This window comes from Phaethon aethereus, assembly GCF_964289735.1.
Source record: "Phaethon aethereus genome assembly, chromosome: 12".
Taxonomy (NCBI): Eukaryota; Metazoa; Chordata; class Aves; order Phaethontiformes; family Phaethontidae; genus Phaethon; species Phaethon aethereus.
Genome location: NC_138588.1, coordinates 15,465,399 through 15,487,214, shown reverse-complemented (window position 1 = coordinate 15,487,214; position 21,816 = coordinate 15,465,399). Strand labels below are relative to the sequence as shown.

Here is a 21,816-nt window from a genome sequence, read left to right as displayed (position 1 = left end):
TACATGTCCTCCCTAAAGACAAACTTTTATTTGAAATGACGTGTTTGTCAAACTTGTCAGAGCCACAAAGCAAATACACAATAAGCATATGCAACCCATCATTTGAATTTATAAAAAATAAACATAATTGTTTCAGATCACTGAAAACTATACCATATGACAGATAATTATGTAACTCTCTCAATGGACAAGAGACATCCTCTGGTTAAATATATTCCACAAGACTGAAATACCAAAATACTTTAAAAAGTTTATTGCTTTTTATCACAGTTTTGTTATTTTAAATGGGTCTACTCAAACACAAGCAGCAAAAACTTTTACAATTAATTACATGCAACTAGAAATTAAAGTTCCTTTTTCAAAAGTAACTGTGTTGTGTAAACTCAAGTATCACAAGTTTCCTCAGGGAGACTTCGCTTCAATTCTGCTGAAAAAAGGGTAATGCGGTAAGAGCCCAAACCCGCTTTTGATGGGGATACCAATTCTGTCATTCTTACTAATTACCGTTTAATTTCTTAGGGGCGATGTTAACCAGCTGTCTTTGGAAATAAGGAGAAGGCAACTGCCCTAGAAGTGTCTCCTTTCCTCCCCACTCTGTCCAAGGTTGGAACTTATCAATTTCAACCACATTCGACAGAGGAACAGAAGGTTCAGAAGCGATTAAGTTCTTACTAGTTCTAAGAAAACTGCAACCTGAACAGGAGAGACAGACCCCAACTGATGCCCCATTGAAATGAAGCTAAGGAATGGGGAATAGAGGATAAAACACATATTCAAAGAAAATTAGTCTGATACGGAACAACCTGTTGCTAATTAAAATATACATCGTAACTTTGAGCTGCTTCTCTTGCATCAATTCAGAAAAATAATATTCTAGGCATCTCAGGACTCCCGGTATAATTTAATTTAAAACCAAACATTTATGATCATTAACTACAGCAAGGCCAGAGTTAGGATCATTGATGAAGGATGCACTGAACATCACGCATAATGTAGCTGTTCGAATAGACAAGATTTGAAGCCTTACAAAACAAATCCGGCTGTTTTAAGGAGAACACACATCATTTATTATACTGTCCCCTATTTAATTCATCAGTTAAGTAAATGTTAATTTATTTTAAAATCCTGGAAGCATAGCCTGTTGTTAACCAAGTACTAAGTATGCTGTTCAGCAGCGGCAGAGCAGATTAACTGTATGGAAGACAATTTAAAATAACCCAGAGGACTAGATTTGATAGGCAACACCCCCTCCCCCCCAATATCCAAAGGAAGATATTTTAAGCAAATTAATTTACTCATCTATGCAAAAGCTAAAATACTTTGGTGATTTTCCTGTTCAAAAGGTTTATCTTTAACTTCACATTTAACATTCATGTTACTATAACCAGGGAAGAGGGAATGGTTTGACGGGATAGAGAATAGACAACAAATACTAATAAAATTGGTATTAATTACTATCTATTACTTTTACTTAGCAATATTACAAGGGGGGGGTTGGGGATGGTTGTTGGGTTTTTTGTTGCTGGTTGGGGTTTTTTTTGTTTGCCAAAAACTCCAGTTACCTATGACAGATATGGGTAAAAAAAGAAAGAGTTTTCTTTTTAAATTAGAAACTTCCTAGCTGTAGTTTCCCTTTCAGTAATTTTCCAAATAATATTGAATTTCAGATGTTTAAGTTTTTACATAAATATTTTACTAGAATGCTAAGAATGACAAAAAATGCTGTGTATCACATTCTTCAGAATCATACACAAAACAATTTGAGGAGGTTTTAAAACTTGTTTCAAAATCTTTCAAATTCAACCTTGATAGGATATTGCTCAAATTCAGAAAGTTTTACTGTTTTGCTGAAAATACTAAGCACTTGAGGTTTAAAGGCCTCTATATGAAGGTCTTTACCCACATCTGAATTAAAAAGTGAACATATTTATTATCCTGAGGCAATAAATAATCCCATCAGAAGCCAGATAATCATCATCCCAAAATGTGCTAAAAACCTACGAAATCTAAAAACGTGTACAGACCTTAAAAGAATTTTAAAACCTGAAATGAATTAGCAAGGCTGTGGTACTGAAAATTGGAGAAGACTACCTGAATTACAAATCTTTTCACATCAACTCAATATGGCCAAGCGAAGTTATGCGAAAAATTAAAAAGTGATTAAGGGGTCCCTCTGCTGGTCCAACCTTAGTATATTTAACTTTTATTTCATTACTGAAGTACTGTGTATTTTTCACTTTCTCCCTTTGCCAAAACCATGCAGCTACACCTGCGCTTGTGTGATGACCCTGTAGGTGGCTCCACAGTCAAAACCTGAGCCCAGCCTAATACATCAATGCACACACACTTTTTGAACTTGCTAAATAAATCCAGTGTCAGAGAAGCTTCGGAAGATTGCATGTCAAAATGCAGAGAGATACTTGTTCCTCAAGATATACTGCCTTGCATCTCTACCCTTTTGTAACTCCAACTTGCTGCTTGGAAAAATCGTTTTGCAGATGAGGCCGAGTGAGCTATCAAAAGCCAAACGAGCAATCCTTCTGTCATCCACGGTTAGGAATCCACCTACTACTTCTCTACAGAAAGAAAAAATACTAACAACTAATCCTAGCTATCAGTGCAAATGGTATGAAATCCGTAACTAAAACTCCAAGATTGTACAGCTTGCTTTCTTTAGAAGTGTTGACATCACAAGAAACTCTGTGGCACTAAAACAGGACGGAATTTAATTCAATTTCTTTGCTTCAGTGTGTTAATATACATCTTCGTCTGAAATTTCAATTAAATATTGCACGGTGCTTTAATTTCAGGATCATTCTTTTGAAAAAGCAATCATTTTTGTATTGCCCATTTCTGGCAAACAGCAGGGTCACAGGCAAAGCGAGCAACTGGAAGGAAACATCTCCATTCAATGGCACGTAAAAGTCTAGCAACACAACGCAGCTCACTACTCTCCCAGCTGACTTCAAGGATTATAAAAGCCCTCCCACCCAAACCAAAGTATTATCAAGCAAAAGACACTAAGGAATAGTCTTCAAAAAAGCTTTTATCCTTATCTATTGTTATAAAACACCACACTAATTGATGGTAACAGACACATTAATCTTTGAGGTAAAGCAGAAGTTGCAGCAATTCCATGTAACTTCTCCCTAAATTACACAAGCTGCAATTCAGTCATGTTATTTTTTCAGATAACAGTTTTAGAACTATGCACAGATTTAAAGTTCTTTTCATGTGGATCTACACTCTAATTTAAAAGCATCTAATATACTCATTTTGATATGTTGTGAAAACTTCAAAAATACCATCTCTAGTAAATCCAAACACAGAGAAATAATTTGACATCATTATATATCACTCGCGTATCTATATGCAGGATTTTCACAGATAAGATCTCTCAATTAAGCAACCTCACAATAGTTGACCACAGTCAGATGACAGGATAGTTTGGAAAAATGATCAGATTGCAATGAAAAAAACCTGGCTATTGAAAGAGGGTTACTTACGTACCTTCATCCTAATTCAGAGAGAACTCAATCTGAACTCTCACAGCAGGACTGGGCAATGGACTGCTTAGTTGTTTAATGACAGCTAAATGTTCTTGTATAGCAAAGAGCGGGTGGGACATTAGAATCTGAGGCTACTGCTGTTTTCAAATATATTGCAAATAAAGGCCATGTTGAAAAAAACAACAATAATCTAAGCAGAAAAACAGGTCTTTTTCTTAATAAGCATAAAATCTCAAAGGAGCACTTTTACTTGGTTTGTAACACAATTTAGGGGTTGGATGTTATATATATTTGCTTTTTGTTCAAGCTCACAGATGAACATGACACTTAAAAAGGAGTATAGAGCAAGACCCTAAAACCTTCATCCCTTGCAGCAGGTGACCAAAGAACGTGCATAAAGCAGAAGGGAAGATGGAAGACTGAGTCATAAGAAAGAAATGGCAAGTTCTGTGTTGCATTATCCATAAGGATTTATTTGCTCAGTTCTGTTATTTAAAATTGCCTTCTAAAACACAGCACAGCATCAGAGGCAAGGGTCAGGCGAGTTACTGCTGTCTTTGAGAGTGTTAGATACTAAAGACAAGTGACAGTTGAATGTATCACTTCACCATGCAAGGCAATTCGGAACAGCTCTCGACAAACTAAATGCTGTTTTTACATTTTGACACTGTTTCTGGCCAGTGGGAACAAATCTTACAAAAAACCAAACCAGTCCCACTAGAAAGTCAGCTGAACACAACACCACAGTCAGTTATAACATCACACAAAGTATCTACCCAGGATGGTCCAAAGATTTTATTCAGAGCCACAGACTACAGAAAAGTATTCCAAGGATGTTGCTTTACACCAGGCTGTTTCAATACACATTGAACTTGCTAATATTGAGGAGAAATTCTCTAAAGCAAGCCCAGCTCAGGGTGGTAAATGCTATATTATTTTTAATACAATCTAAACATTAAAGTCTCAAAAACTGGGTTTCAGATGAACATTCAGAGGACTGGATCCTTTCCACTCCACCATTTCAAATAATCTCCTTCTACCCTTTGGGAGAGGTGGAGGAAGGACAAAGCACAGAAGGCAGTAAGATCTATTCTTTTTCTTCAGGTACCACTGGTATCTTTATGAGACATCTCTTGAAATACATTTCTCAAGCTCAGTCTTAGAAGACTAGCATGACATAGGAAAGTGCCTTAAATGTTTGGGAGGTAGTTCTATGCATGCAAACCAAGCTTTCTCTAGCTTTGCTTCATAAAGAATTCTTGCTATAAATTAGCACCTATGGACTATATACATACTATAGAGGGTGATCTATGAGGAACCCCTATAATCAAGCTACAAATTGTCTTCAATGTATTGAAAAAAGAGTTTCAATTTAGAAAGAGATCTCTAGTATTAGAAAATATTCATTTGACAATCTGTTATGAAGTAAGTGGCAATCTAAAGTTTAATATTAACTGATAGTCTCAGGTACTGTGCAAAGTCCTGACTCCGAACAGTTATTAGAAATGGCACTACACAGAAAACAATCAGATATTGGTGCCTGTGTGTCACCGCTGATTTTCTGTAAACAAAAATCAACAGACATGATGTATTTCAGGTTACTTCTCTGATAGCAGACTAATTAAATGGCAAAAGAATGATGACAGATAGTCGCACTATTTTTCTTAGAATCATGACCTCCTGATAGCTACTGATTATGGTACTAATCATAAATATTAGTTTGAAATATTTTCTGACTACACATGTAAATAGCATGTTCCTGCTCATAGCCCACCCACAACTGGATGGCAACCTCCCTGTGCATTTCCAAGCAAGCCTTACTTTTCTTTCTTCTCCCTCTGTGGGCTGAACAGCTCTTTGAAAACCCTGACACTCTGCTCTTCCTAACCCAGCCCTACTGGTTACTCGCAACTGGTTTCAAGTCACATGATGTTAGTTTCTTGGCTTAGTTAAGGTAAATCCTACAATCAGGAGAACTCTCAGAAATACAGGAGTTTTGAATCTCTTGAGGATCATATAACTCACCAAACAGTATTCTCTCTCTCCCCCCCCCCCCCAATATAAATGGCACATCATAATCATTCTGTTCACTCAAGCCTGGCTTGAGCTAACACGGAGAAAAAACAAACCACCGACTTTTTTTTTAGTTTCTATCCTCCCCACAAGGCTTTAAATTTAGTAGCTGTAGTTTAACATAAATGCTTGCATGTCAACGTTAAAAATGTTTTGGGCAATGACTCACCACTTAGCAACTTACAACAGGAAAACTTAAAAATGCATTTGCCTGGTGCGTTTAATTTTTACACCAAAAGGACAAGTTAAGATTGAGTTGCATTCCAGAAAGTAACTAAACGATTCAGTAGCACTTTTCTCTGTAACCATTTTTGCTTTAGGCCCCGACAGGAACACATGAAGGAAGAAAAACCTCAAAGCAAGTAATTTCAGAAAATACCACACAAATCCAAGAGAAAAAGAAAAAAAACTAGAGGAAGATTTTTTTAAAAATTATTATTTCTTTAAAGATTGTTATTAAATTACAGTTATGTAGGATATTAAATTACTGTTGAGTATCTGGTGACATTGTAGCCCTATACTAACACAAACACATTACAGAAAAAGTCTTTTAGAAACTAAGAAATTTAAAAATACAGTTTCTTATCATAAACATTAAGTACCATCTTTCTTGTGACTTTCCATATTAGAATTGAACTTCTCTGCAGTACCTATTAGCTAAATCAATTTTTATCTTTCCCACAATACATTCTGACTTCTACCCAAGGTATATTTAAAATAAACACACTTACAGAATTATCTATTCAACCTAAATTTCCTCTGATGCTCAGTGAAATTTAGTTCTGTGTCATCTTCCAAACATATTTCATACCACTTTCTTTGTGCAATATGTAATTTTACTTCAAGGCTCTATTCAGCACTGAAAGCACTGAAATACAGAGAAACATCACTTAAAAATTGCAGCATCGCAATCATTGATTATTCACAGTAACTGCACTTTATTGCACAGATTGGTACAATGTTAATACAAACAAAATTTATCAGCATTTTGTTGTCTCCACTGTTCTCACAGAAGAAGAATTAAATGAAAACCTTTTGAAAAATACTGCTTCTTAAAATTAAAGCCTGGTAAGAGAAATGAGAGAGATTTTTCATTTGCTGAAATGATCTCTTTACCTGGCTGACACTACTAAATATTAAACATGTAACGTAAGCTTTATTACTCACCTAGTATTACAGTAATAAATTACAGGAAAATTGCACCGCTATGTGTTTTAACTTCTCTGTCATTTTAAATATATTTTTGTTAATCTAGCAGAAATCATCTGCTAGACTGTAAAGCCACCCTACATAACACACAACTGTTAAAATGCAAATTGCCAAACTATTTTTAGCTGCTGCTGAAGGGGGGGGGGTGGGGGTGGGGAAGAAGGGGGGGAAGGAAGAAGAAGAATATTCCTGGCCTCGGGAATAATGATTTGAGGCATTGTGTTCATTTTGTTTATCAAGCAGCTATTCAGCCTCTAGTGGGGCCCAAGTGCTTATGCAAGCAAAAGCTTTTAAGAGTGCCTGCAGCTGCAGTCCTGGCTTCCAGGTAGGCTGCAGGTTCAGAGCACAGCTGCCCCGGGCTATCTACGCCATCTCAGCTCCATCTGCACGTACGGTTAACACAGGATTTCAGCTCCGGGTTTCTGTATGTATCACCGGGAGCAGCGGGAGGGAGGAGGGAGGGAGAGGCCAGGGCCAGAAGACACCCGCCGTACTCCAGAGCCCGGACGGAACACAAAGCCGGGCCCCGTTTTGCTCCCATAGCGCTGCTCAGCCCGGCCGGCTCCCAGCCCCGCCCGCCCGAGCGCACCTGCGCCGCGGGCCGCCCCGGGCCAGCCCCGCAGCCGTGGCACCGGCGGTGCCCCCGCAGGGCAGCGCGGCTGCCCCCTCCCCTCCGCGGTGCTCTGGGCAGGGGAAAATAATGGTGCCCTTCACTTGGAGGGGAGTTTGCAATGCAGATTCATTTATAAACAATTTTCTTCCTTTTGAGAATAAAGCATATTTAATACCACAAAACACCCCTATAGCATTAGATTATCACAGCCATTAACGATTTTTCCACCAAACCCCTTCCAACCTTTTTCATCAAAGCCCTTTATTCTCGAAGGATGAATTTTCGAGCAAAGAGGGATCAACAAACTAGTTGCTTGAAAGCTTTCCTGATGCTAGGCTGAAGTTAGGAAGGGCTTAATGAAGGCTTTAAAATCCACCAGGGCTTCAGAACGAACATCTGACTCGGTGATTTATGCATATTAATAACCTCAGCCCTACTGAGGCAAGCTGAGCTGTACATGTCCTCCGAATCTTAATGTCTTCAGCTCCACTGGGATTATTACAAATGTAAATTTCTAAGATTCTCAGCTATTAATCTCTGTCTGTCCTCCTGTTCAGCAACATAATGACTAATTAAACATCAAAAGACCTGTACAGGAGATCTTCTTTGACAGCTCCTGGCCCAGCTCTCTTCCCAAGAGAGGAATTCAAATGACAGGGACAAGTGGGTAGAAGCATATGAGCAAGCTACAAATCACCGCTATGAAATCTAAAAACTCCACATCAAATGTGTATTTAGTCCCCCAGAACCACTCCCAAGTACCTAGCCTAGCCGTTAACTTTAGCATTAGGAAGGCTATCCGCTGGACCTGAAGTAATTTGTATGCATGTCAGGTAAAGAGAGCACAATTTGAGCCCGATTTGTTTATGTTAAGCAAAAAATGTAGTACTTACAGAAGAAGGCAAACCAGGGGGCACCTTTCTGACTTTCTTTGTCTGTAGAGGATCTGTGCACAGAAAAACAACATTTCATCAAGTATCTACATTACAAATGAAAAAGAATAAATAGCTATGCTACACAGGTTTTTCTTTCCACGCTGGATTTCTTGTTTTCCAATTTCATGCATTTTTTTATTCTGTGCAAATTAAATTGGGTCTTTCACAACAATAAAAGAATGTGCTTAAATGTAACATACCAATGACGTTCTCTAAAATAAAGCCTTGCTACATAATTACTTTAAACTCTTTCCATAAGGAAAGCAGTTATTCCTAAGAACACCAACACTGAAGGGTACACTGATGCCCGTACACACTCGCTGACAAATCAAGTAAGATACGTAAGGACGAAAATGGGACTGTGTAGCAAGAGAAATGCTTTCCCTTTCTGCACTTCAGAATAAAGACAGAACTATCAACAAGGAATTTATGACACGTTAAAGTATGATTTATACGCTAAAAATACTAACATGATGTAAATTTCCTTAGCTTTTGGACTATACCAAGGTTGTAAATAAACAGCAAATCTAATGATCTAATTACTTTTCTGAAGTTACAAAGGCAATACAATTCAAATTTGCATGTAATACTAAAGCTGGAAGTATGATACCTGCTTCGTTCTACCAATAATTATTGTAACATCACAAAAGTACCCAGCAATTTCACTACCTAAATCAAGAACCTGAACCAATTTAGTCAGCTAATAAAATTCATCTGAACAGGATGCATGCAAATTAGAAGTTAACTGATGTTCCTGAGTATCTGGCAAGATGACCAGTTCTACAGTTGACTGACTGAGTCTTTACTTAAACCACAAAATTCCTATTTTTCTATTTTCATTCAGAACATTTAATCACAATTTTATTACACAATATGACAAGATATAGGTGAGATAAGGTGAGAATAGCTGCTGGATATCTTTACTCTGGTCATTCCCTATAGGGCATGTTCAGAAAGAAAATAAAAGGACTTCTGGAAGAGATATTTACACTGCACTCAAGTGTCACCTGGAAGGGAACACTGGTTGGTTTCAATGAACTTTAGTAGCGAACTGAAAGAGAGTTTGTTAAAATCCCTGTCAGGCAACTCCTTCTCCACGACAAAATAGCCATAATTTGACTTTAAGTTCTCAGGCAGCAGTTTTGCAACATTTCGCTAGTTCATTAAAAAAACAGTAATAATATTTCAGACATACTTTCTCAAGCCATTGGAAACAAGACTAGAGATGAAAGTGTACTACTTCTTCCTGGCATTTCCGGAAAAAACATTTCCATAAATTTGCAACCACCACCTGCCATGTCCTGGGTTACAGTCCCCCAGATTCAGCCATGACAGAAAGAGGAATATCACACTGTTACCAGTTTGAACACGTTTATACCCCTTGAGCTTCTTTCAAAGAACAAAATAAATAAGAGTACTACTCTGAAAGCACCACACTCAGTTTCATTTTGTTTAATTTAATAATGTCGGGAACTTACCAAACTTTATATAGTTTGCACAAGAAACTAACTTAATCACATACCCAAGTATATAACAGAAATCAGACAATCTGCTTTAGGACTTCCCCTCAATGACTGCTTCATGCCACAACCTTTCTGCCCACATCAGTATCAGTCTCTGTCCAGCACCCAAAGTCATGTTCTAACAGCTTCCCCGTTACTCAAAACCATAGCGGGTTACTATTATAGTAGTTTCTCACTAAAACCAATTCAATAGGGGCTAAAACTTAAAAATACTACTATTAGTAATAATAATTTAAAAACTCAACTCTTTTCTATTAAAATTCAAACACTTTTCCAAGCGGCAAACAATTTCACTTAGTTTCCCTCAGACTGTTCCTCTTTGGAAATGGATCTGAAGAACTGCTGCATTTGATTCTCATATTCTGAGGAATGTGAATCCTTACAAAAATATTTGTGAAGACAGACAACCCCGGATTAGTGGCAGTTGTCTTGACAACAGGTTAAAAAGTTATAAAAAACCAGTATTTTAAAATATATACATACATATAGGTGAAGTACCAAAGTCATATTTTTATAATTAAAGTTTTAAAAAAACAGTTCAAGCACATTCAGGACTACTTTAATGTCCAAGGAGTTTGCAGTACTAGTTAATACTAAAGTTTCTTGAAGTAACAACTTTAATTTGATTAAATCTTATTTTGGGTAAAGTATAGTTTAAGTTATATGGTTCCAACAAACAAGATTTTATTACGGAATAGAACTATAGAGTATAGAATATTCTGTATGGAATGAGGGGCACGAAAACCCAAACCTATAACTAGAGTAATCCTAATGACATAACATGCTAACATTGAAATATGGTAGTTTTTAAACTAGACTATCAGGTTACAGTCTTTTTATATCAAAAATGATTTTTTAAAACTTGCACACCCGATTATTCACTATAGTCTTATAGCAGAAACGACAGAAAAGCTGGCTCATTCTTGATTCCCTAATGCAATATAGTCTTTAGAGCTATAAAATATTACCACTGACTATGACAGAGTAGGATATTCCATTTATCTCTAAGTACCCCCAAAATAAAATATTAACAATGTCATAGGATTATAATAATTTTTAAGCAAGTTCCTGCCTGCATGTTTTGCAAGTTAGTTTGATTTTTGGATAAACTACTAGCAATTGGAGACTAAGAACTTTAAAGGCATGTTGAACCAATTACAATGAACTATATATTGCCCTGAATAAAGTTACTTTTAGCATATAAAAGGATAATTGTTTCCCCTTTGTGTCTTTCCCCTACTAAATAATGGTAATGACCTCAAGGTCAGGCATTTCCAGGAGTTAATGATGGCATGGGTTAAGGGCACTCAGCTGGTCATCAGCTCCTATCAATCTGTCATTATTGCTTTTGCAATTAAGGGTTTTATTGAAGTTTCTTGTTTGTTTTATAAGCAATACTGACCAGTGTTGCATCCAAACTAGCATCTCAAAAAAAAAGTTAATAATTCCGGTTTATCTCTTCTAAAGCAGTTTGCTGTAATTTGAATTGCTTAGTACAGAGCAATCTCTAGTATATAAAATGAAGCGTCAAGGAAAATAATAAAGTCTGCAGAAATGCACCATGAACAAAAGTTTAAAAATTGCCTACATTACTCACCAAGAGCTGGTGAGTCATGAAGTGGTCTTCGGCGTTGATTCGTGCCAGAAAACGGGTAGTAGGGTGTCCCAGGTTTTCCCGAGGATGACAGCTGACCTGGACTTCCAAGACCCATATCTGACCGAAGCAGACTAGACTGCAAAATATGCCAGGAAAAGTAAAAGCTGTTAATGCACCAGGCTAACAAATTATTAGCCAGACATACCGCTCTTCACATTTATAGGAATTTACTGGGCTTTCAGGGGAGGTCCTAGAGTAAAAAAAAAAAAGTTGACTTTTTAAAATTCGTATTCAGACAATACACTGTAACATAATTCAGAAAGGCAGAGCAAGTTTGGCTGTGAGTTTCAAGAAAAACATAACCGTTTCAGTTTAAAACATCTGAAAGAATCAATTAATATTTAAATTCTAAACAAAAACCGTAATACTTTGTTTAGTTTGCAATGTAACACCTCTTCTATTACATAATATAAACAATTGATAAAAACTCCTAAGAGTTTACAGTGTGACATTAGGTTTTAGCACATACACTTAGAAATCCAGACTTACTTTACATACATAAAAACAAGGAATAATTGTCCAAAAAAAAAAATCAAATGCAGACAGAAGATAAAAGATTACATTAATGCACAGAACAAAAACTTAAGACATTTTAAAAACTTCAAACTAACAACGTAGTTGAACCCTACCCTTTTTGTTACCTTTTCATCCAGTAAATACAAAACCACTCTAAACACCTAACAAGTCCATTATATAATGTTTGGCCTCATGTTATTTGGATTTCTTCTGTGAAACTGAAATGAATGTTGGTGATTTATGAGAAAATAGTTTTTCCACGGTTGATATTAAGCTCAGCCTTGTTTTAGTCTGAAAACGCCCGGACCTGGAGTGAGACCCACAGAACTGTTTGTACAGAAAGCACAATGCTACCGGGCAGCAACAATGCATTCACCACCGCTTCACTCCTGGCTGCTGCGCACAGCTTTCCTCATACAGCAGCGATCGTTCTGTGTTACATATAGCTAAAGACACTTCGCTTTTAGTATTTGCAAAATCAGACAGTGTATCAAGGTCACCGTGGAACCAGCAGCCTTCAGAAACAAGTGATTTGATTTCTTCACACTTGGTCATTACGTAGTGCAGTCTTCACATTATAAAGGGGGCAAAGCATGGCTTTCGGACAGCAGGTGAACAGTTGCATTTTGCCTACGTTCAAACCGCGCTAACATTTCAATTGTCAGATGATGCTAAGACAGAAACTGCTGACTGGATTAACTTTTATACAAAACCAAACTTGAGCTGCCACCTAGTTAAAGTTTCTCCTTCAGCCCCATCGCTCCCAAGCCAACTTTCTTCCTCCCCTCAAACCGCTCTCAACGACAGTGTCCAGAGGTCGGCAAACAAGCACACTTGCAGCCTGGATGACGGCAGAACCGCTCTAGCGCCGCTGCCTTCCAGGACTGCAGCAGCCCATCGGAATATGTGCAGAGGCCACTGCCCCGGGCTCTCCTCACCTTTCCTTCGAAGGCCTGAATACCCTCATTCAAGCACAAATGTATTTTTTGGATTAAATTATATCATCCAAGATGGTTCTTTCGGTGTGATGACTTGTGAAAAGCGAGGCTAACTCACGTGGCCCTCAGTAAGGTTCTAAATCCCTTCTAACTTGCAATGCACTGGGATTAGAAGAAAATAGAGAATTCATATAAAAATTATAGACTATACATAAAACAAGCAATAACCTCAAGTGCATTTTTCCAGATAAATGGTTTTGCATCACGTTACTACTGAAATTTCTATCTTTTACTTGTCTGATGACTAATTTGAACACGAAAGTCTTATATTTTAATTGAAAAGAGTGGGATGTGAAAGAGTCAGCTAGTTATAAACTAAAGGAGGGCCCAGAAGCGTCAACTATTTCTTACAAGTCTATCACACAGTTTGAAGAACAAAGTTAATAATGATCAAAAATGTTAAGGCATAAAAATAAAGTTTCCTCTCAACTCAATTCATTAATTCGTATTCTTACAATAAAATAACCTTTAAATCAGAATTGTTAATGTAAAACTCATATTGAAATGAGATACCCTTATAAGGAGTGAGGTGATATTTAAAGTATACAGAAAATCAGGGGGGGTGGGAGGGGTGGATCTGCTTGTAGACTGTTTCAAAATTTTCTAATTTTGCCTTTGACAAAGAGCTAAGAGTTTATTGTTTTGCAGAACACATTCTGATTATCAGAATATCTGGCTTACACAGTATAAGTCTGAATTTAGGAAAGATACTATCCTAAACATTTATTACAGTTTTAGTGGTGAACACTGTGCAGGAAACCTGGGCAACGTTTTGTGAAAAGCAGTTCCTCCAAACCAACACTGTCTATAAGAAGACACGAAACCAGTTCTGCACTTAGCCCGAGACTCGACCTTCAGCCCAAGAATACCCAGGACTGAAGGAAAACTTCTTTACATAGCCCATGGAGAAGGGGAGGAAGCATGGTGATAGCTGTCATCTCGAGTAGCTGAAGGAAGGTCCCACTCAGAGTCCCAGAGCTGCTGAGGCTGGCAGGGACCTCTGGAGGTCGTCTACGGCAGCCCCTGCTTGCTCAGGTCAGCTGTCAAACACAGTTAGGAACCGGCTCCCATTCACATTAAAGAAAACCCTCCTCGCTCCCCCCCAGCATCTCCTCCTCATCATTTGCAACGATTTTGGAAATGCAACAGGATCCATACAGACACCACCAAAAAAAGAGGTGGGAGGGCTCTTAGTTTATCTGTTCTTCTTTTCATCGGGGGGGTGGGGGGGTGGGGTGGGGTGTGTGGTTGGAGATGACAAAAAACTAAACCAAACCAAATAGTAAAAACTCTTAAATTCACTTCTGCCAAGCCATTCCAAAAGGCATGGGTCTGTATCTTTTCCAGACTTAACCTCCAACCTTCACCTCATGACATTTGCCACTCTTGTTTCTGTCCTTAGCATTCCAGTCCTTGACATTTTCATTGGACCCTGAATTTCAAAGCAGCATGGCTACTACAACAACATAAAGTAAGTGTATAAGTAATATAATACATACACAGTAGATCTCAAGCTGTGGCACCACACTCTAAAGAAGTTTCCTGAGCTATATGGTGTTTGGGTAAGATTTAAAAACAAGAACAAAAACCAAACAAACAGAAAAAAACCCACACACAAATGAAAACACCCACAACCCTCTTCTACCATTCCCACAATCAAATGAAGCATCTGTTTAAAATTTTATAATTGTTCCTCAGACTTCCAAAAGAAAATAAAAATAGATGTCATTAGTTCAGGTTATTGATTTTTCTGCCTGTCTGAACCAATTGAGAAGCAATATTGATTAAGACTGATCCTTTCCTAAGGGCATCTGATAAAAAAAGGAATACAAAAATACCACTGAGGATAGCAAAAAAGCGCTGTATTATCAGCAGCAAGCTTCTCCTGACTAAGTGCCCGAGGTCCCTGCACAGAGGCGGATTGCTTACATAGGTAGCTTGCAGCAGAGAACACTCACGCTCACTCCGAACCTCATCTGCCAAGCACGGATCCAATTACTCAAGAATAATCAATGACTGGTTATTCTCCTGAACACTGCCGAGTCCCGTCTGCATTACCATTATAAATAATAATCACCCTTAAAAATTTGCCTCTTCGGATTTTCTAAGGCATATTTCCAGCTTCAAATTAAACAAGAATTTATTTAAAGCAGTATTTTCCCTAAGGAATGTGTGTTCAATAACCAACCTAAAAAAAAGAAAAAAGAGAAAGAAAATAAAAAAGGCTTTTATTACAATCAACTAAGAACACAGCAAGCCTGATTTCAAAGAGAACAGAGAAAAAGAGGTAAACATGACTGCTTTACTTTTCAAATTTATCCCTTTCAGCAAAACCAAGAAACAGTTTTGACAGCCTGAGGGGAAATGGCATGGCGTGACCCAAGAAATAAAGGCTTTGACAAAGGCCACTGACTCTCTGGACAAATGCTTTAACGGGGTCCTTTTCCTAAAGAGTATTCTCATCAAAGTGAAGTGCAGGGGAGTCATCTATTCAAACATTGCTAAGGGTGAGGTGGAGGGAAAAGAATCTTATCTACATATGAGGGGTGGTGGTGGTGTGTGTATTTATGCATCTTTGTCACAGAAACAAGTAACTTTGTATGGCAACTGCGCTTCAGTGCACACAAAGCTAACTTCCACTCAAACTATCAAGCTAATTAACCGTATGCTTATATCAAAATGGTATGCCTATAATAAAAAAAGCTCCTTACTCGACATACTTTAAAATGGTTTTTAAATTGATTCTTTCAAAGAATTTGAGCACAGAAGTAAGGAGGAGTTTGACTACTTTGGAAGTTTTCTATTCCCCAGCCCAGCTCTTTAGAATTAGACAAAATCTTTAGAACCTCAAAGATACAATGGGATGCCAAATGACTGCTCTGCCATCCATGAAATTCTAGGACACCAGCCAGCAGAATTCTAATATGTTGGTAAACACTACTTCGATTTTCTTATATAAAAAAAGAAAATGTGGACAAGTAAAGGCCTACAGATGTCCTTATGTAATATTCCTTTGCAGGTCTCAAGCATTGAGGCTATATGTAGATATGAAAGCCAAGCTATCCTGCAAAATACACGAACATTTTTAACAGATACACTCCACACACTACCGTATATATGGTTTTACCTTTTCCTTTTCAAAAATGTATTTGTTACAGGCAGCTAGCGTTGTGCTGCTTGGTTTAAATCTCATTCGCGTTCATTTTTTAAATGCAAATGTATTAGCAAACTCTTTAAGAACTCAGATTTTCCTAGCACAGCCATAGGAAAACTATGCAGTAGTTTCATCCAAATACAACTGTGTGCCTTTACATTATTCATTATTTTCTATCAAAAGAATAATATAGTTGAGAATAAAAGCATTAGCCCATTATATGCAACTGATTATGACAGGGCCATTGTGCTGGCATAATAAGGCAGGCTGCTTTGGCAGTGAAATGAGAGCTGCCACTTAGCAACTGCAAACTTCCATCTTGAAACCGCAACCCCACCCTGCCCCCCAATAAACTACTCAACTAGATTTTGTTTTTCCTATTTTTTTTTGCATTAGCTTCCTTTTCAAAAAGGTTATGCTTTGAGTCCCATTAGTCAGGCTAATGACTAATTAGTCCCATTTTCCTACTAAAGGCAGGAAAAGTCTGAAGTTCAAAAAAACCCACCAAAATGTACTTAAGTGTTTAGTTAAAAATTGGGAGCTTAGATACTTTATTTTGTAAAAGTAAAGTAATGCAACAGCACTCATCTCAACCAAATCCCTCCACTATCCCGCCACATCAGCACAGACAAATACACTTGGCGCTTCTCTATTTCTCAGAATTATGTAGAGCAGATAGTAAGTGCATTGCTTGCCTTACTGTAAACTTGAAATGCTGCACTGGATAGAGCAGAAGTACATGTCCTTTTATTCAGTGAGTCATTTGGATGACTTAAAGCATGTATATAATGTGTCTTAAGATTTCACATAGTCTTGCCTTATGGATAAACCTGTCAGTTTGCATGAGCTAGTTTAAAAGAATGTAACAGAACGGAGAAGTCGAACTCTGCTAAACTTGCAAAATCCCCCTGCTAAGTTGCATATGTGGTTACTGTGATTCCAAAGGAAAACCTAGCACAAAATTAACACATTAGCAAATACTTGCTCTGTGAAATTACAGTACAGAGGTTTGAGCTGCAAAGAGACCATTCACTTGAGTTCACATCATGCAGTTTAAGCCAAGAATATAACCAAGATATAAAATGTTGAATTTCACTTTACTCAAGTCTCCAATCTTTGGGAACTGTAATGAATATGCACTCCAAAATAGAAGCTGGATTTGGAAAAACACTGACATATAATGTAAATTAATTTTACATTTAAATGCTAGAGATATGTTTGCAGTTATCAGCATGTTGTTAAAGAACTTCATCCTGAGAATATCATCAAATAGTAATGTGAAATACAGTGTTACCATTTTGAGAACAAAGGGACCCTGAATGAGTAATCAATAGCAACTGGCAGAAAATGAGGCATTAATTATGATCCTCTCTAGTGTTTTGTCTTAAACAAGGTTTCATTAAATATATTGTGCTAACCTGTACATCTTCAAGCCATTACCAATAGATTTGATCAGATACATTTTTGGTCTGTTTCTGAGGAAGGAAAATATCAGAATTAAAAATCCAAAACAACATCTAAAGTGTTATACGGTAACTTGAACATTCGTTCTTGATCAATTTAAAGGAAATCAGGGGCTGCTAATAAAACATCTCAGGAGAGGATCCTCTAACAACATGCTCATAATTGCAAACATATTCCTCATTTTAAAAAAATACTCAGATCTTATAATCTCAGCATAGTCTCTTGAAAATGTAATTATCATCTCCTATACCTAAAGTATCATGCAGGTTTGAGAAGATAATGACAGTCATCCATCAACTGCAGCCTGCCAGTGTAATCAGGCTAATCTAGCTCACTGGAGTAAAAAACAGCTACCTAGGGTACTAAATACTGAAGTGATGCAACACCATAAACAAAATAACAGACATTTAGTTTTACTGTCTTCCCAATTAATGTTAACACTGAAAAATATCAAGGTATTAATATATTCTCTTTTTACACCAAACCTTTTCCAGATCACTATGAGCTGCTTATTTAATGTGCATACCTAGGCAGAATCTGCTACTATGGATAATTCTGTTTATGTGTAAATATACTGAGACTGAACACAGGGACAGAGGAGGGAGAAGTATGTTGAGTAGTAAAGCTTAAACATGAAGGGAAGAAAATATTTTGTATTCCTTCTGCATCTAAATGGTGTTAAAGCACCTGATTAATACAAATATTTTGAATTAGTTTCTTCCTTCTGCACTAGTGGCTTCCCTGCACTGATACCACGTATTGGCAAGACTACAAATTCTGTCCTACACTTCTAAAAGCGGCACCCTGCTGTTGTTGGCGTCCAATCCTCGAGGTTATGCTGGCTCAGCTTGTCTTTGCTCATCCCCCCAGGCAAGGTATTTTTGCGTTGCTGACTGAATTCTAGGAAGGCATTACTAAGCATTGTGATTACAGGTCAGACTCCCCTCCCATTGCCTTTGAATCTTTTTGCTACATTATGAAAACAGTAATTTGAACAGCTTCCTTACTGTGATTATACAAAAGCAGAAGGTTTGTGGAGAACTGCAAAATGTCAGAAGAGAAGCAGCTGAGGGGTTATTCATCTACTTTAAATTTTTTGGTACCAGCCTTCCTGCTTTTTTCTTTGATTACAAGATACAAGCATGAGAAGTCAACATTTATAATAAAAGACTTTATGCTGAATCGTTTTACAGACGTCAGACTATAAAGTATATTATAAAGCTCAAACTATCCTTGCATCTGCTTCTCCCTCTGCGTCTTCAGCAAAATGATTTCAGAAGATTTCAGACCATTAATAGAACGTTTCATGTATATGGTATGGAAGCTGTGTATCTCCTCTCCCACACAACCAAGAGAAAAATCTCACTCACTCAAAGCACCAAGTCAGAAAACGCGTAACATAATGAGGGTTCAGAAACTATCACTAGTGTAGCAACCAGATAGTTGTTAGGACTTAACATAGAGGACCCACATGTTTTCACATTGGATCAAGTGAAAGCTAAATCCAATACTAGGGTACTATTAAATGGATAGACAAGGCCAGTAAATATCGTAGGCTACAATCCCTTCCCCTTTAAAAGAGTTATTCTTCTCTCCCTGCTCTTTAGAAATCTGTGCCATCAGGAGCACTATCATCTTGAAAAGCACTCCACCACACAACTGAAACCAGTGCAAGTTGGATGGTTTAGCTCCACGCAAGAGGAATCAAAATGGCAAGTCTTTGGGCTGCTTTCCATCTATCTGCTCAAGCTACAGTCTCTCCTAGTCCATCGCAGGCAGCAAATGCTAAGTAACAGCATTAGTTACAGTAACAGTAACATTACACCACTCTCATCTCCCAATTCTACTCGGGGCCTGTATTCATCTGAGAGCAGTAATGTCTGCAGATGCAGAGTTTGGGAAGGGACTTGATCTCCCTGTGAAGTACGAAAGGAAGGTAAACGGGGGCTCAACACACCAGAGTAGTTATAGACAAAAGGAAGAAACACTTCAAGAAAATCCAAAGGGCAATCCAGCTCAGACAGGTATGTCTGGGAGAAGAGAACTGAGCTAATCTTTTCCTCATCCTCCCATAATACCATATATTTGTAATTGAGAAGCACCCAGATTTGAGGCAGTAAGATTAGCTGGAGGCAAACAGTAATTAGCCAAAGAAATTTTACCTTCACTCCATGGTGTAGATGTGCCTTTTTACTTCCTTATGCAGCAATGTGTAAGATACTCTATATATTCATTTACAGGATACTCATTACCTTACAATCAAACACAATCAAAAACTAAAAAGAGGCAAGAAAAACTGCCAACCCTAAATAGTGTGAGAAAGAAGGGCAAAGACAAGTAACAGTTTGTCTGCTTAAGACATTTAAAATGATTCCTTGCAGAACTGCTCCCCTTTTATAAATAGCATCCCTCCCCCAACCATAACTAATTCCTAACACCTGCTACCCACTTCATTCCGGGGGGACGTCTTCCCCGATTAACTTCAGGTGGTCACCTCCAGCTCTGGAAAAAGAAATCTAGCCTGTGTCCCATGCATTTTTACTTTCTAAAAAGGTTCTGCACGCTCCTTGTCTGCTGAAAGACAGGAGGTATTTCCCCAATAGCAGTAAGTATTTCCCCAATTACAGTAAGTAATTCACTTTAATAAATCATCAAGAGAAAGTTAATATTGCTTGATTTTACTTGAGAAATAAAATGAAGCAAAATAAACTCAAGTTTGGACATTCCATCTGCCCTTAAACTATATACCCCTCTCCCCATCCCAACCTTTTAAGATGGTATCAGCTGGCAGAATCCAGAATCACTGCTTCAGTTAACATTGTGTCAGCCTTTCCTTCAGAAGCCGCGTTTCTTAGAGATTGATAGCTCAGCTGTAAAAATCTGCTTTGCAGAAACGCCCAATATCAAAGGTGTCAGAGAAGAGGAGATTAAAAAGAGAAAATTTACAAAATAAAATCAGTTTGTCATCTTTAAAGTTATATTGGTATTAAAAACCCCACACATGTACAAGCCTTAAAATTTTTTATACTTCCATAACTCAGTATTACATGGATTTAAAGAGACATTATGTTCTCTGTACTGGTGCCACTGCCTGCAGTCTTTTTTAAGGCCCCACAGATAAGAAAGGTCCAGAATATCATGTATTTTCCTGTCTCATGGGAAAGATCCATCTAAAGCACCTTCAAACACAGTGCAGTAAGCAGGAAGAGCCATCTTGTTGCTCTTTAATAGATACATCAGGTTTCTGTCTTAAAAAAAAGAAGCAAAACCTTGTGGCTTCATAGATGATGCAATCTGACATCTTTTATTAGCACCAAAGTGAATTCTAAATGTTTTTAACTACAAATTGGTAGCCCATCTATAGCACCTATGCTTTTCATAATTAGCATATTTAAAGTATGTATATTTTTTCCTTATTGTACACAATTACATTGAAGTATATATTCTCTCTCTGTGTGTGGTTTTGTTGTTGTGGTTTTTTGTTTGTGGTTTTTTTTTTTTTAAGATCTAATTTCAAAAGGGGGAGGGGGGAAGCCTGAAGGGATCTGAGATGCACTAGCTACAAGGTTTAGCCAAACATTCTCCAGAGAAAATTACCCATCTCTAGCAACCCTTTTGCCACAATATTACTTCCTCTACTGTCTACCACCTAGGTGTGCTCTAAATATGCGTATTTCCAGGCATTCCTGAGACAAGCTATTTATATTTTTCTATTAATTTAAACCCTTTCATCAGTTCCCCCCTCCCCTTTTTAAAAATCTTTTCAATAACACTACAATATCATAGGAGCAGATGGCATATCCTCAACACCGAATAACTGTCTAATTATTTCTCTCAAGGAAGCCAAGTAGGCATAGAAGTCTTAGAGACAAGCAATAAAAAAGCCTTTCATGATGTGAACAGAATTCCTACAGGAAGAAATGAAACTGCAGAACCCTGAATGTGTGCGAGAGGGCTTGATATGCAAACTTCAGAAATACATCAGGTTACCCAAGAGGAAACTACAAAGTACTCGCGCAGTACTCACACAGGCCCCACAAAGAAACACCCAATATATTTGGTCTACAGACTCGTCCATTACTACTTTCATCTTCCAGCAAGACATCTAGTGCTTACTATTCTTCAATGTATAATGCCACAGTGAAGCATGTTAGTAGTGGTCTAG

General features: G+C 37.6%; 1 protein-coding gene across 5 annotated transcripts in view; it reads right to left on the bottom strand.

Annotated features, from left to right (window-relative positions):
- TCF12 (transcription factor 12) overlaps positions 1-21,816 on the bottom strand; it is a gene marked incomplete at its 5' end in the record, with an annotated part of 164,186 nt that overhangs the window by 41,653 nt on the left and 100,717 nt on the right. For all 5 annotated transcript variants that reach the window (XM_082005128.1, XM_082005129.1, XM_082005131.1 and 2 more), the window contains 2 exons: positions 8,298-8,350; positions 11,460-11,595. In XM_082005128.1, coding sequence (XP_081861254.1) covers positions 8,298-8,350; positions 11,460-11,595 — 189 coding nt within the window. The remainder of the gene's footprint in view (positions 1-8,297; positions 8,351-11,459; positions 11,596-21,816) is intronic.